Source organism: Marmota monax, unplaced genomic scaffold (assembly GCF_021218885.2).
Source record: "Marmota monax isolate L192 unplaced genomic scaffold, Marmota_monax_Labrador192_F-V1.1 WCK01_AAM20220418_F8-fsc00060, whole genome shotgun sequence".
NCBI classification, from domain to species: domain Eukaryota; kingdom Metazoa; phylum Chordata; class Mammalia; order Rodentia; family Sciuridae; genus Marmota; species Marmota monax.
Window position 1 is genome coordinate 7,028,671 of NW_026692826.1, and position 14,103 is coordinate 7,042,773.

The 14,103-nt window shown below is 42.5% G+C and overlaps 2 protein-coding genes across 2 annotated transcripts in view; one reads left to right on the top strand and one right to left on the bottom strand.

Annotated features, from left to right (window-relative positions):
- The window catches only part of LOC124095440 (cytochrome b5), a 28,686-nt gene extending 22,486 nt beyond the window's left edge, over nt 1–6,200 (bottom strand). The window contains exon 1 of the mRNA XM_046448569.2: nt 5,967–6,200. Within this exon, the coding sequence (XP_046304525.1) occupies nt 5,967–6,095 (129 nt within the window). The 5' untranslated portion in view covers nt 6,096–6,200. The remainder of the gene's footprint in view (nt 1–5,966) is intronic.
- A 184-nt stretch (nt 6,201–6,384) lies between these two features.
- The window catches only part of CUNH18orf63 (chromosome unknown C18orf63 homolog), a 58,753-nt gene continuing 51,034 nt past the window's right edge, over nt 6,385–14,103 (top strand). Inside the window, 3 exon segments of the mRNA XM_058580703.1 lie at nt 6,385–6,527; nt 10,423–10,592; nt 13,510–13,588. Of these exon segments, the coding sequence (XP_058436686.1) occupies nt 10,459–10,592; nt 13,510–13,588 (213 nt within the window). The 5' untranslated portion in view covers nt 6,385–6,527; nt 10,423–10,458.

Consider the following 14,103-nt stretch of genomic DNA (forward strand, 5'->3'; position numbering starts at 1 on the left):
ACCCCTAATATACACCCAACTTCTGACCCTCCCCAGCATTAGTGCTGGTTGGAATGCCATTATCTTGTCATGGGCCCAACTGGAGACAAAATTCTACGGATAGCAGAAAGTAGCTTCTACCATCACCCGCAGAGGTCAGCTCTCTGACACCTCTGAAGCCATTTGACAATAGGCTGCACAGGCCGGATTCTATGTGGCCAGCAAAAACTTGAGTTTGCCCCACCCAATCTTTACTCATTCTCTTGGTTCTCATGTTAGAATTGAGCAAAAGGCACAAGAGGCCAGTTAATAAATACACTTAAGTGTATACTCCCAAGGAAACTAAGTTTAAAAGTAATAGAAAAAGTACAACATACTTGATTAAGAAAGAGGGCATGGCTTTGAGCCACCGCTAATGAGACTCCCGTTTGGTTTTCCATCCCCTCAGGCCACTTTTCTGATTTGGCTTTGGCCCTTAGACTGGGAAATGGACTGGTGCTGGTAATGATGGCCAATTTTTTCATAGGATGGGGCAAGGTATTTTGTGCTGTTGCTGTACTTTTAAGATAATTTTTATGCTAAAGATGTTAAAAATTTTTTCCATATATTTCCCCCAAAATATTCAAGTAATTTAGGAGAAAAGGTGGCTGAATCACAATCAAGTTTCTCAGTTACTAGGAGAACTAAGACCCAGGGAAACACACCTGCTGGCAAGTCACAGCCTAGGGAGCCTTGGTCATATGCACCCAGAAACCCCACCCAAGATTCGCCATAAGGAGGCAATCACAGGTGGGAAACTACATGGCAAAATTCACATGAGAGGAGTGGTCACCTGAGTATGACCATCTACATAATGAGGAGGCAGCCAGGAAGGATATGATTACTGAGGTGGAATGGCATCCTCAACACAGCCTTCAGATTCCAGATCGGTATGGAGAATATCTGTGTCTATGTTAAACATTCCATGAGCAAGCATGTGTGCACAGAACTGTCTGGAAAGAGCCCACCAAACTGTTCAAGGCAGCTGCTTCTGGGAAGTGGAATTCTGAGCAGCTTTGATTTTCTTCTCTGTACTTTTCCACATCATCCAGTTGCTTACAAGGAGCATGTATTCCTTTTTCCAAAAGCATAAAGTTGTACATTTAAAAGCCAGAAAAGGGATGATTTCCCATTATGCATAGCACATATTTTGGGGAAATCATGTTTCAGGTGGTATCTGTATTTTGAATTATTTCTTTTACTGGTGAACACTATAATTCCTGAGAAGTGCTAGTGATCAATCCTAGGCTTTCCTGCATGACAGCTCTCTGACACCTCTGAAGCCATATGACAATAGGCTGCACAGGCAGGATTCTATGTAGCCAGCAAAAACTGAGTTTGCCCCACCCAATCTTTAACTCATTCTCTTGGTTCCCATGTTAGAATTGAGGTAAGTGCTCTACCCCTGAGCTACAGATCCAGCTTTAAAACTTAAAAGTTTTGTTTAAACAAAATAGAGTCATTTGAATGCCTCTCTTTACATACTTTTTCAAGTATTTTCACACATACCACTTCTCCCAGTGTTCCCAGACTTGAGGTAGGCATGGGTGACAGAATAGTCCCTGCTTCATGTTCACATTCCCAAGGAAAGTAATTTGGGGAACTACCTACCTTGCTCAAGTTCTCTTCGAGAACCCTGAGACCAGGGCAGTTTTCCTAACCCCAGTTCAATACCTTCTCATGAACACTGAGTGCCACCACGGTCGCTCAGACCCCACTTAACTAAAAAGGCACTTAGCAGTTGTCTTCCATGGTTTGGAGGGACTTGCAGGATAATAGATACCCACAGAAAGTAGAAAGTAGGGTATTCCCTGATTTATCCAAACTGGCTAAAATAACCTGTTTACACTTCCTTATTTACAATTTTCATTCACTTTAAAGATAACCAAAAAGCAAACCAGTCTCAAGTGGTTTTTGTTGTTGTTGTTTTGTTTGTTTTTTTCTGTTTCAAAACAAAGTAGCAAAGTAGCCTCTTGGAACCTCTCCTCAAATGTAGCAATGGTTCACAAAAAGTTTTAAAAATAAAATAAAACACAGATAACATAGAACAGACTCACAGGTTCACATTCTCAAGGTGGCCATTGAGATGTGATTTTGTCACCTGTTTACCCAATATGTCTAAGCCATTGTTACCAACAATCCCTGAATATTTACCTCCTGTGGACTTCATATTGAGCCAAACTACATATCTTAAATAATAATTAATAATATTCCATTTTATACTCAAAGGCACATGTAGCAATGACAGCTTTTATAACATGAGAATCAGAATCCTATCAAACTTCTTTGTAAAAAGCAAAACATTTAGTATTTTAGCCCTAAATATGATAGCCCTATCAAGGGAAGATATGTGTCCTTGTGATTTTCAGAATTAGATATGAATCTTAAATATCACATTCTTGTCCTGGATCTCAGGGACACTCAGAACCCTTGGTCTATGCAAGATAGACAGAGACCTTCCACAGAAAATAACAAAATGTGAAGTTCCTACAATAACACCTGTTGAAAACTCTAAACTCAGACAGGAGTCAACAGCTTTTGCCATCAAAAGAACTTTCAAGTCAGCTACAAGACTCAGAATCCCAGGATTGCTACACAATGTTCCATAGAAACAAGTTTCCATTTTTAAAATAAAGGGAGGGGAGAAAACTTGCTTTATAAACATTTTCAGGGAGATATTTCCTTCACAAGTTAAATACCCCTTTACTTGAAAACCAGTACCTAGTATAACTGTTATTACATGAAGCTTTCTTTTCTCCCTTCCACAGCTCTTGGAAAACTGAATAAATGCTGCTGCCCCAATTACAGAATAGGATATACAAACCTTTTTTTTTCCCCCTCGTGGCTCTAATATTTAAGTTTTCATTTCATGAAACTGTTCCTCAAAATTCTAGAATCATTAACCTAGCTAATAATATAATCAGATAAGCCAAGACTTGATCTTATAAATATAAACTAGATGTCAGGGCTGAAAAAAAAAATCTTTTAGTTCAAAATAGGTAGGCAATAAGGCTCCTAATCTGGTCAGCAGGTATCAGACAGTAACCAAACACTATTTAAACTGCCATAACCAATCAGCTCACCCTCCCTCTTAGCTTTCTGTCCCTCCCCCTAAACAACAGAACAGCTTTATTCCAGGACAGAGTTCACATTGCCCAATGATTAAACATCAACATGTGTTCCTGGCCAGAGAGATAATTTTTATAATATTCTCCTGTTTCCACATCATCTGCCAGATTTACACTGTTACCTACAAGATGTATGTTAAACACGAAGCCATATATGATGCTGCAGAAATAAAATCATGGCCCGACATTAACCCCCACTGAGGCAGGAGTAATAAATGAATACAAGCACCTGCCAATGAGGAATGTGTTTACTAAGCATGGTTTTGTTTAATTCTCATCATAACCACATGGAGTAGGCATGCAATCATCTCTTAATTTCACAAATGAGGAATCTGAGGCACAGAGAAGGTAAGCAGCAGGAGACTTCTGACATTACACCCCAAATTTTCTCAACAGGATGTGGGACATGAATTTAACCCTGACAGAAATGGAAACAGCCAGGAGAAAGCTTGTTCATAGGGACAGGTGAATTAAGAGTATATGAGGGCTAGGGCTGTGGCTGTGGCTTAGTGGTAGAGCACTTGCCTAGCAAGTCTGAGGCACTGGTTTTGATTCTCAGCACTATAAATAAATAAATAAATAAATAAAACGAAGTTCCATCAGCAGTTTAAAAAAAAAGTATATGAGACAAATGACATGCCTGAGAGTTTGTTTCCGAGGTAGGAAGTCCCTGCCAATCATATCAGATAAATTAGGGAAGACAGATTATTCTTTAGTTAACAGGCTTCATGAAATTTCTGGAGCTTAAGTGTGGAAAAATCAGAAAAGGTCAGGGAAAAGGGGAAGAAAGCCAGACATTATGGGCTCTTTCCTCTGTTTTCAAGTTAGGTCTGAGATTAAACAGCTAAAAATAATGGAAATTGGAGGAGGGGTCTAGGGAGAAGGGAACTCTCCAGCAGAGTGAAAAAGAAGACGCATGTCTGTGTTTAAGACATGATCAGGTGTAGGAAGCAAACCTGGAGAAGCCTCGAGGCCCAGTATTCCCAGAGAGAAGCCTGGAGGCCATGGCCATGCTGATGGGTAGAAAGCCAGTAAAAGGACACTGCATGAAGTAAGAAAGTGTCACAGAAAGGAAAAACAAAAACAGGAAATGGTAAAGCATCCACAACAGGCAGAATCAGGAGGTCAACAGATCCTGATCCAAGATCAAAAGATCCTGTTTGAGGAAAGGTATAAGGTAAGTTAGAATGGTTTCAAGAGAGTCAAAACACTCACTGTATCTTAAAATCCCAGAATTCCACATCCCATGAAAGAAATGAAGAACAGAGATGCACGTGGATACTGAGTCACATGACCTGATGTCCTCAGGCAGGACTGTTAGTTCAGAAACTGTAAGGGCAAACACACTCTGTAGCTCCTCAGAGGGGAGGACAGACACGCAGATTGGATTCCACACTCTAAACCACTTCTAACTAAATCAGAACACTATTTTATCTTCAAATACTCTACCAAATAACAATTGAAGAATGAAATAACTTACCAAGAAATATCAACTTCAACCGTTCTTAAAAGAAAACTTTTTGTTGTTTTAAATTTTTTAAATATTATCTGCAAAACAAAAGTCCCTTGGTGCAAACTGTAATCCAGCTAAAATCAGCCCCCCCACACCAAAAAAGAAAAAAAAAAAAAACCTGAATAATCCCTATCTCTAAACATTCTCATTTATTGTGTTGGGAGGGGATGGGGAAGTGTTCTGATTCAACCTGCCATCCAGAGACAAAAACAGAGGTAGTAAAGACAATTACCAGAAACGCCCCTTAGATTGTACAGCAAAAACTATACTATAACGCAGTGAATCCAATCAAAGAGATGTCTTCCTTTAAGTTAAGCAAAGTGACTTTACAATTCCCCACGTTGCTCAAGGATCAAGTCCCCCTGGCAGACTTTACAACTCTGCCTATCTCCTTGGCATTCGCTCAAACCAAACGCCAGAGTCCATCTCTCGCTTCAGGAGTCACACCTTGAACCTCACTGACAAGTAAGAACTTGGGGTGAGGTGAACCATACTAAGCCCCTCCCAGGTGAAGACGGTGGGTGTAGAGGTGGAGAGTAAAGTGGAACTGCGGGTGTAGGAGAGAAGAAGGACAGACCGCACCCCTGCCTCTGACCCCAGGGCCCCTTCTGATGATCCCACAGCTCTCGGGGTAGGTGGTCTCCAACCGGCTGGTACCTGAAGCTCACTCAGGGAATAACACTGGTTGGTGGACCTTTCCTAGATGGGGATCATTCTATTAAAAACACTTGAAATTAAAAAGGGATCTTTAAAAATTCTTGCGTAGCTGCGCCCTCTCCTAGGAAGTAGGGGTCCAGGCCACTACGCAGGGTCTCCGGAGCCAGTCCCCGCCCAACAAGTGCTCCAGCCCACACGGCGGGCTGCTGAAAAGGCTCGGGTGGCTGCTCCTCGGGGTTCTCCCAGGTGCGCGCACAGATGTGCAAACAGGGACGCAGGTGTGCTGCCGCGGGAATCGCTCCCAGGTGTGCACTCACTCGGGGCGCAAACCCAGCGGAGTACACTCAGGCGCAGGTACAAGTGTGCAGTCACGGGGAGCGCTCCCAGGTGCGCACACACACAAGCGCACTCTGGGTGCAGACGCGGACAGCGCTTCCAGGTGTGCGCACCGAACGTGCGCACTCAGAGGCAGACGGGGAGTCCACTCGGGAGAGCAGACGCAAGTGTGCAATGAGTGTGGGGAGCGCTCCCCGCGTTCACACTCGGGGGCAGACTGGGCCGCGTCGCTGCGAATAACAGGTCACGCCAGGGAACCCCAAACCCCGGACTCGGTCCCCGTGCCCGGACGGGGTTCTCGCCTTCCCACTGACCTCTTCCAGAAATTTAGTCAAGTCGTACACCTTGTGGTGCAGGATCACCCAGGTGCTTTTGCTGTTGTTGTGCTGCTGGATCTCTTCCAGGGTGTAGTACTTCACAGCCTTGTCCGACTGCTCGGCCATCTCGTACGAGTCGAGCCTCCAGGCCCTGCTCACACAGCCGTCCCGGGTGGAACACACACAGCGTCTCAGGCAGCTCCGCTCGGGACATTCCCGGAGCTCCCGGGACGGGTGCCCGGGACGGGGCGGAGGCGCAGCGGAGGAGGCGGGCGGCGCACGGCCTCCGAGGACTGGCCGGCTTGCTTGTCACTCAAGAGGCCTCGCCCTCTGCCGACGCCCTCCACCACCCCGAGCGTGCGCCCGCCCGTCGCGCGAGTGTTGATTGGCTACGGGAGGCGCCTTTCGCAATCACCCGCTGCTGGAGCGCGCGAGGAGGGCGGGGCTTCGCTGAATCTGCGCAGAGGCAGCGGGAAGAGCTCCTGGGCGCGTCGAGCTCCGCGCGGTGGGGCCGGGAGGGCCAGGCGCAGCGTTCCCAGCCCCGAGAGGAGAGAGAAGGTAGTGTTGGGCCGCGCAGACTGCACCGAGTCAGCCCTGGGGCCTCCCGTTTGTTGGTACCCAAAATAGCAGTGCTTCTGTCCACAAAGTGGACGTCTGGGGGAAACTTGTTAACAAGCACAGATGTGAAGGGGAGCTTTGGACGTCTTCAAAGAAAAAAGAAGTTGCACAGCTTCCCTTAATTATGTGTTTTCCTAAATAAACTTCACCATAGTTTTACTTCCCTAACCTCCACGGGGAAGTGGGCCGGGTTGGAGGATGAGGTTTGGGTTACCTCATTCTCACAGGATAGCAATTCAGGGGGGGGAAAGTTTCTCTGCTGTTCATCAGTGGCTTGGCAAGGACTTGAATTAGTCTCTTAACTGTCTTATCTCAACTGTGCTGTCCAGATAAGACCTAAATGATGAACAGCACTTCCAACAGAGTCTATAATATTTCCCCAGCTTGGCCCTCCACTGCCACTCTTGATGGAAGGTAAAATATCACACATGAAGGACTACAAATGTTTGCGAGAGAAAAAAACAAAAATAGAAAATTCCAGGATATTAAAGTCTTCTGGTAGTTTAGACCTTTTCAGCAATAGCAGTTGTTATGTCCACAGTCCAGTTGTGCCAGGGTAGTGGGGTAGGCTGTGAAAAGGCCAAAGACAATGCCCGAAGACAGTATGGGAGACAGACAGACAGAGCTTAGGAGAGATTAGTGACTGCTTCAAGAAGAGTGCTGTGGCTACAGGATGAACAGGTAGCATCTTCATCCCTCAGGGCACTTTCCTAGGTAGTGCCTTTTTCCCAAACATAACCACAAATTGTTCAGCAAGACAATCCTTTCTGCAGTTTCCTCAGTCTGGCATCAGTTCCCACTTTGAGAGGAGTTTTATATGTTAGTCTGCAGAAGCAGTGACAACAATATTAGCTTGTTTGAATGAACTACATTCCAAGGAGCACCTATCCTGGTGTACTTGCAAGAAAGTAGCATTCCTACAGGTGACTTTGCCTTGTTCCCAGTGTGCATAAGAGAAAGCTTAGAGTCCTGCAAGATAGGATTGCTCTCATTGTTCCTTTAACTTGACTAGGCTTTTGAGAACAGAAAGGGGGTGTGCAAAGACATGGTGTTTTACTGTTCCCTTTTCTTTAGAGATGCAAAAGAGAGCAACACAAGAGGTTGCACATGTGGGCCATCCTCCCAGGGTCTCAGAGGTCGCTGCACATATTAGGTGCTTGGTGATTATTAGTTTTCCCCCTAACATACCTGTCCATAGGAATATGTGCCCACTGAAAAGAAAACAGTGCTCAAAGCATTTCAAAATATTTACGTTTTTTTCCCCAAAAGCCAATATTTCCAAGTGTAACATTCTGTTGTTCAGGAAATATTTCTAAGTACTATATGTGGCTAAAAGAAAGTAAATTATTCGTACTACCACACTAATCAGTTGTAGTTCATATATTTGAATGTTTTACTTCACATTAACCAACAAAAACTATGTAAGAATAATTTCCAAGGAAGTTCTGTACTTTTTTTAACCTTTGATTTTTAGCACAACTTTAGGTTTACAGGAAGTTGCAAATATAGCAGAGAGGTCCTGTGTCCCTTCTCCCAGTTTCCCCACAATGATGGCATGTTGATGCAACTATAGTTCAACATCAAAGTCAGAAAATTGACACTGGTACAGTGTACATGCATTGTTCCACCCAGCTTTAGGATTTATGTAGGCGTGTATCACTACCACAATCAAGCTACAGAACTGTCCCATCACCACCAGGCTCCCGTTAGTGCTATCCCCTATAGTCACAATCACTTCCTTTATAGGTTTCATGTGACCTTGTTATTTCTCAAGGATCAATGGGATATGTGTGTGGCAAAATGGTCCCCTTGGACGTCCACAAGGTCGCCCACTCTCTTCATGTCTTGAACTCCAACATCACGTCTCCGAGGCCTTCCTGACCACTTTACTAAATACACACAGTGGCCTCTAACAGCACTTCAGGCTTGTCTCCCAGGCACCCTTACCACCTTCCATACTAAGACTTCCTTCATTTATCCTCCTTATTGTTCCTCCAAACCCCAGTCTTCCTAAATTTCTGCCCGCGTATTGCACGGCAAGGGAATGGGTGACAGAGGGGTGGGCTGGTGAGAGCTGGGGAGGGGGGCTGCTGGGAGCACAAGGCCTGACAGGAAAGCTGGTCAGCTGGGAGCTGGGGGGAGTCAGCTGACAGCGATGCCTGCTGGGAGTGCAGGGCCTGCTGGGAGCTGTGGGCGGGTGGGGGAATCTGCTGAGAGCCAGGGGCTTGCTGGGAGCACGAGGCCTGCTAGGAGCGCAAGGGCCACTGGGAGCTGTAGGGGTTGCGGGGAATCTGGTGAGAGCACAGGGCCTGGGGCGGGGGGGAAGCAGGGCCTGCTGGGAGCATAATGCCTGATAGGAAAGCAGGTCAGCTGGGAGCAGTGCCTGCTGGGAGTGCAGGGCCTTCTGGGAGCCTGAGACAGGGGAGGAATCGGGGCCTGGTGGGAAAGCAGGGCCTGCTGGGAGAACACACCTGATAGGAGCACAGGACCTGCTGGGAGCTGGAGAGGAGGGGGGAACCTGGTGAGAGCTCGGGGCCTGCTGGGAGAACACACCTGATAGGAGCACAGGACCTGCTGGGAGCTGGAGAGGAGGGGGGAACCTGGTGAGAGCGCGGGGCCTGCTGGGAGAACACACCTGACAGGAGCGGCCCCTGAGGGTGACCAGTAGGGTGCTGAGGAGGAAGACACTAGGTGTGCTGTCCTGTTTCCAGGGAGGCAGGGCAGGGCGAGGCAGCTCCTGGGCCCTGCTGCATGGGGCCTGGGCTGGTTGGCCCTCAGGGACAGCCCACCAGCTTCACTGCCCTGCAGCAGGGGGACAGGACAGGCTCCCTCCCTAAGCCCGGGTGCAGGGGGCTTTCCTTGGAATTGCGGGGTCCCTTAAAACGAATCAGGCTGGAAGAAGCTCTTGGGGCCTCCCCAGTTCCCCTGCCTCAGGGGAGCTGGAGTCCCCAGGACCACCTAGGGGACTTATCTGATGGGACAAAGCAGCCACACTTTGGTTTCTGGGCCAGTGTGTTTACTGTCCTTAAACAGGGACAGTCCTGTGATGCTAAGTGGGAAGTGCTGGGGTCCAAGCTGCCTTCTGCAACCTGGGAAAGTCAGGGTGGACAGCACTCACACTCCCTCTCTCCGCACTCGGCCTGCACTGCCAAGGTGTGAATTAGGACAGCGGCCCCAACAGAGATTTCAGACCTTTCCTTTCATCACAAAGTGAAGAATAATATATTCCTCAGACTCCTCAGCCTCGAATTGCTTTACAGATAAAGGATTTTGTTTCCTGAAAACCAAACAAATTTGAAATGAAAGTTAAGATTAGCCTGGATTGTAGAAGGAATTTATTAAATAATATGGTAGAAGCATTGCAAGAACCTAAATAAGCTGGTGTTTTGTAGTATTTCTACTTAAGTTACTGAGTTTGTGGTACGAAACTAACAGGTTTAAAAAACTCTGGGTTAGCTTGAGATGTGATGAAAATGTTCAAAATGTATTGCATTGGTAGTTGGACAACTCTGAAGATAGTAAACAAAAAGGAATTGGGGCACTTTATTTTTTTTTATTTTTTTTTATTTATTTAAAATTTTTTTATTTTTTGAATTGGGGCACTTTAAGTAGGTGAATTTATGTTGTGGGAATTATATCTTAACATGCAGCAAAAAATTTTAGAAAAATCACTAGAAAACCTAAAAAGTAAAATGTTGGTAATATATAACTGATTAAGTTTGCTAATTTTGTTATCTTTTTCTAACATGACATCAGCTACATGATGAGTTGGTATTGAAACCCTGTTGGTGAAGTAAATATAGCTTACTACCTTTTTATTACTGTTCTCTTTAAGGGTCTGATTGCTGAGACACATAGTCAACAAGAAGATATGAATGAATCTAGGCAGCAGTCACTGTTCTTCATGACACTTCCAGATTTGCACAAACTCTGTGCTGTCCAGATAATATTGAGTAACAGGATGGCAGATACTGAGATTAGGAGTACACAAATGAAGATGTGCAGGTAAAAAATACATCATCTTGGTCAAATGGTGGTTCCATTCCCAGCTTTCCAAGGAATCTCCATACTGTTTTCCATATTGGCTGCACCAATTTGCAGTCATACACCAGCATTGTATGAGTATACCTTTTCCCCCACATCCTTGCAAACACTTATTGTTGTTTGGGCTCTTAATAGCTGCCATTCTGACTAGAGTGAGATGAAATCTTAGAGTAGTTTTGATTTGCATTTCTCTAACTGCTAGAGATGTTGAACATTTTTTCATGTATCTATTGATTGTGTATCATCTTCTGAGAGGTGTGTGTTCAGTTCCTTGACCCATTTATTGATTGAGCTATTTGTTTTTTGGGTGTTTAGTTTTTTGAGTTCTTTATATACCTTAGAGTCCGTGCTCTGTCTGATGTGTGAGGGGTAAAAATTTGCTCCCAAGATGTAGGCTCTCTTTTTACCTCACTGATTGTTTCTTTTGCTGAGAAGAAGCTTTTTAGTTTGAATTCATCCCATTTAATGATTTTTTATTTTAATTCTTGTGCTATAGGAGTCTTATCAAGGAAGTTGGGGCCTACTTTTTCTTCTAATAGGCACAGTGTCTCTGGTTTAATTCCTAGGTCTTTGATCCATTTTGAGTTGAGTTTTGTGCATGGCAAGAGAGAGAGGGGTTTAATTTCATTTTGTTGCATATGGATTTCCAGTCCTAGCACCATTTGTTAAAGAGGCTGACTTTTCTCCAGTGTTATGTTTTTGGCGCCTTTTGCCAAATGTTTTCTCTGATATAAGGAGGCTGATTCATAGTGGGATTGGGAGGGGGATCATGGGAGGATTAGACAAACTCTAGATAGGGCAAAGGGGTGGGAGGGAAAAAGAGGGGCCATGGGGGTAAAAATGATGGTGGAATGAGATAGATATCATTACCCTAAGAACATGTATGAAGACACGAACTGTATGAATATACTTTATATGGAACTAGAGATATGAAAAATTATACTCTATATGTGTAATATGAATTATAATGCATTCATATATATATATATATAACAAATTAGAATAAAAAATTTAAAAATACATCATCTAAATAAGTTTTTAAAACTTTTTAATCACATAGGAGTCATTGTAGAAGTTTCGTCCTTTAAAGCAAAATATTCATTTAATCTGTATATATAATTTTAAAATAAAGGAATTCATTTTGACAGGGTATGTGGGATTACATTTAAGGAGGGTTTCAAAATACTTAAGATGTAATGTACTGTTGAGTTTTTATATTTGTGACCTCTTATGTGCTTTTTTTAAATTTAAAATCTGTACACACATTCTTGAATTAAATTATATTCCTCAAAAGTTAGAGATACTAGTACATATTAATATTCATCCTTTTATAGTTACATGTTTAAATACTTTTTGCAAATCATATGATATATATAATGTATAACTATTATACATAGTAAACATTTATAGTAGTCTTTACAGGGCACTTAAAGGTACTGTAAACAGAACAAGAATAATTTCTTAATTTTCAAGTCAATAAAAGATACTGAAGAGTATTTCTTCAAGAGTTTTCTTGAATATTTGACCCAGGATAGTCTTTGAAAACAGCTTAGTTGAAGCCTAAAGTATGATCCATAGTAATTGAGAACCCATCTTGTATTAATTCCTTAAATGATTTGAGGTACTTAAAGGATTCATAGAATATATGAGAAGATTTTGTCTTTAAATGAATTCCCTTTAAACGAATTTTCTTTATATGCAGATTTCCAGGGGCAAGAAGTGAGGTATTCCTCCATTTTCCTCTCATTTACAAGACTTTGCTTCCCATTATGTTTTCCCACCCAAGTTCATCAAGGAGCCTATAACCTTCTACTTATGTGTAATTTTATGATACTATTGAGGACTTAATTGTGACCCCTTTGGGAAATAGGTGGAAAAGTGAGATTTTATGCTGTTTGCCCTTGAATTGCAGACAGCAATGCCCATAGATTGGGGCTGTCTTAACTTGCCCACCCACTAACGTCAACCTGGAACAGCAAGCAGAGACCTGGCTATGTTAGATAATGGCAGGCCTTGTACCTGTTTCATGTGGGTTCCAATAAATATGAAGCCAACAGAAATAGGTTGGCCCATTTTGTATTTTGAGATAATCCCATACACATACTCATGGTTATCTAAATTAGTATTTTTGTAATGATTAGTAATGTTGAAATTTTCAAATTTCCATCTGTATTCCTTTTCCTGTTTTCTTTTTTTGGCCATTGAAACAGGATTACTGATAATAATTTGAATTATGACGATTTTTGTTGTAAGGCCAATTTTTTTTCCCTGTTGAAAACTAAACTGAATCCACTATCTACTTCTTTCCAGCTTGGGAAGAATTTCACTTTTGAAGGAAAAGAATATTGTTAATAGTTGTAATTTGGAAGTAATTGCTAACTTCACTGATAGGTGAATCCTTAAAGCCTTTTATTAATGAATTTAGTGCCCTGTACTCACCATTGCTTCCGGCCATCCCCAGCCCCCCAAAAAAGGAAAGTAGAAGAAACAGGAGTTAAAAGAGAGATTCTTCACAGTGTTTAGACATTTTCAAGTCGACATGGGACAAAAATGGAATTTTGAAAAAGGAAATTAGATTCACAAATGAAAGAGATTGGGAAATTCGGATTTAGGGAAAACGTCTCAGATTAATGTCAGCATATAAAACTTCATAATTCTCTAATTCACATATTGGCTGAGTCCCTACAATGTTAAAGGGTTCAAGATATTACTTGTGGGGAGTGATATAGAAATCTATAATACCTTCCTTTCCTAGAAGAAATCAAATATTAACTAAGTAGATTTCCTAAATATTCCAATAAAGTAAAAGTAGTAAGAAAGCCTACTTTGTAAACTGTGATCAAATTCACTGTGAAATTAATACATTTCTTATCCACAGGCAATTGCTGTTTTTGCATGAAGATATTCTTACATCACCTGTGCCTGGGATACTAAACCAAATTTGGGTGGTGATGGCGGTTGGTATTACTAATTAGTGGGAGTAAAATTGACAATTACTTAAGTGTCATAGCTGAATTTGAAGATTAACCACTCTATGTTGTAGTTTGCTCATACCAACAACAGACTAACTTTGGTATACCTGATGTTTAAAGTCCATTTTTGTGATTCTAACTTACTATTTAGTTTTCTCTGTCATAAATGCTAAAATAAAGACTATTAACAAATAAAACAAATGCATAGTACAAATTTTAAGGTAGTAAAGGCTTAATACCTTTCATCATATTTTACTAGTTATGCCTAATATAAAGGAAGAAGTCTTCATTTCAATAAATCAACTATATATAAAGAACTCAGATCAATATTGCTTTCAATTTAGAAATTAAATATTTTGTATCAGTTCATTTTTTTATTGGAGCATTATAGGTATACATAATATTGGGATTCATTTTGACATATTTATACATGTATATAACATAATTTGATCAATTTCATTCCCCAATACCACCCTTTCTTCCCTCCTCCCTGCCTCTGT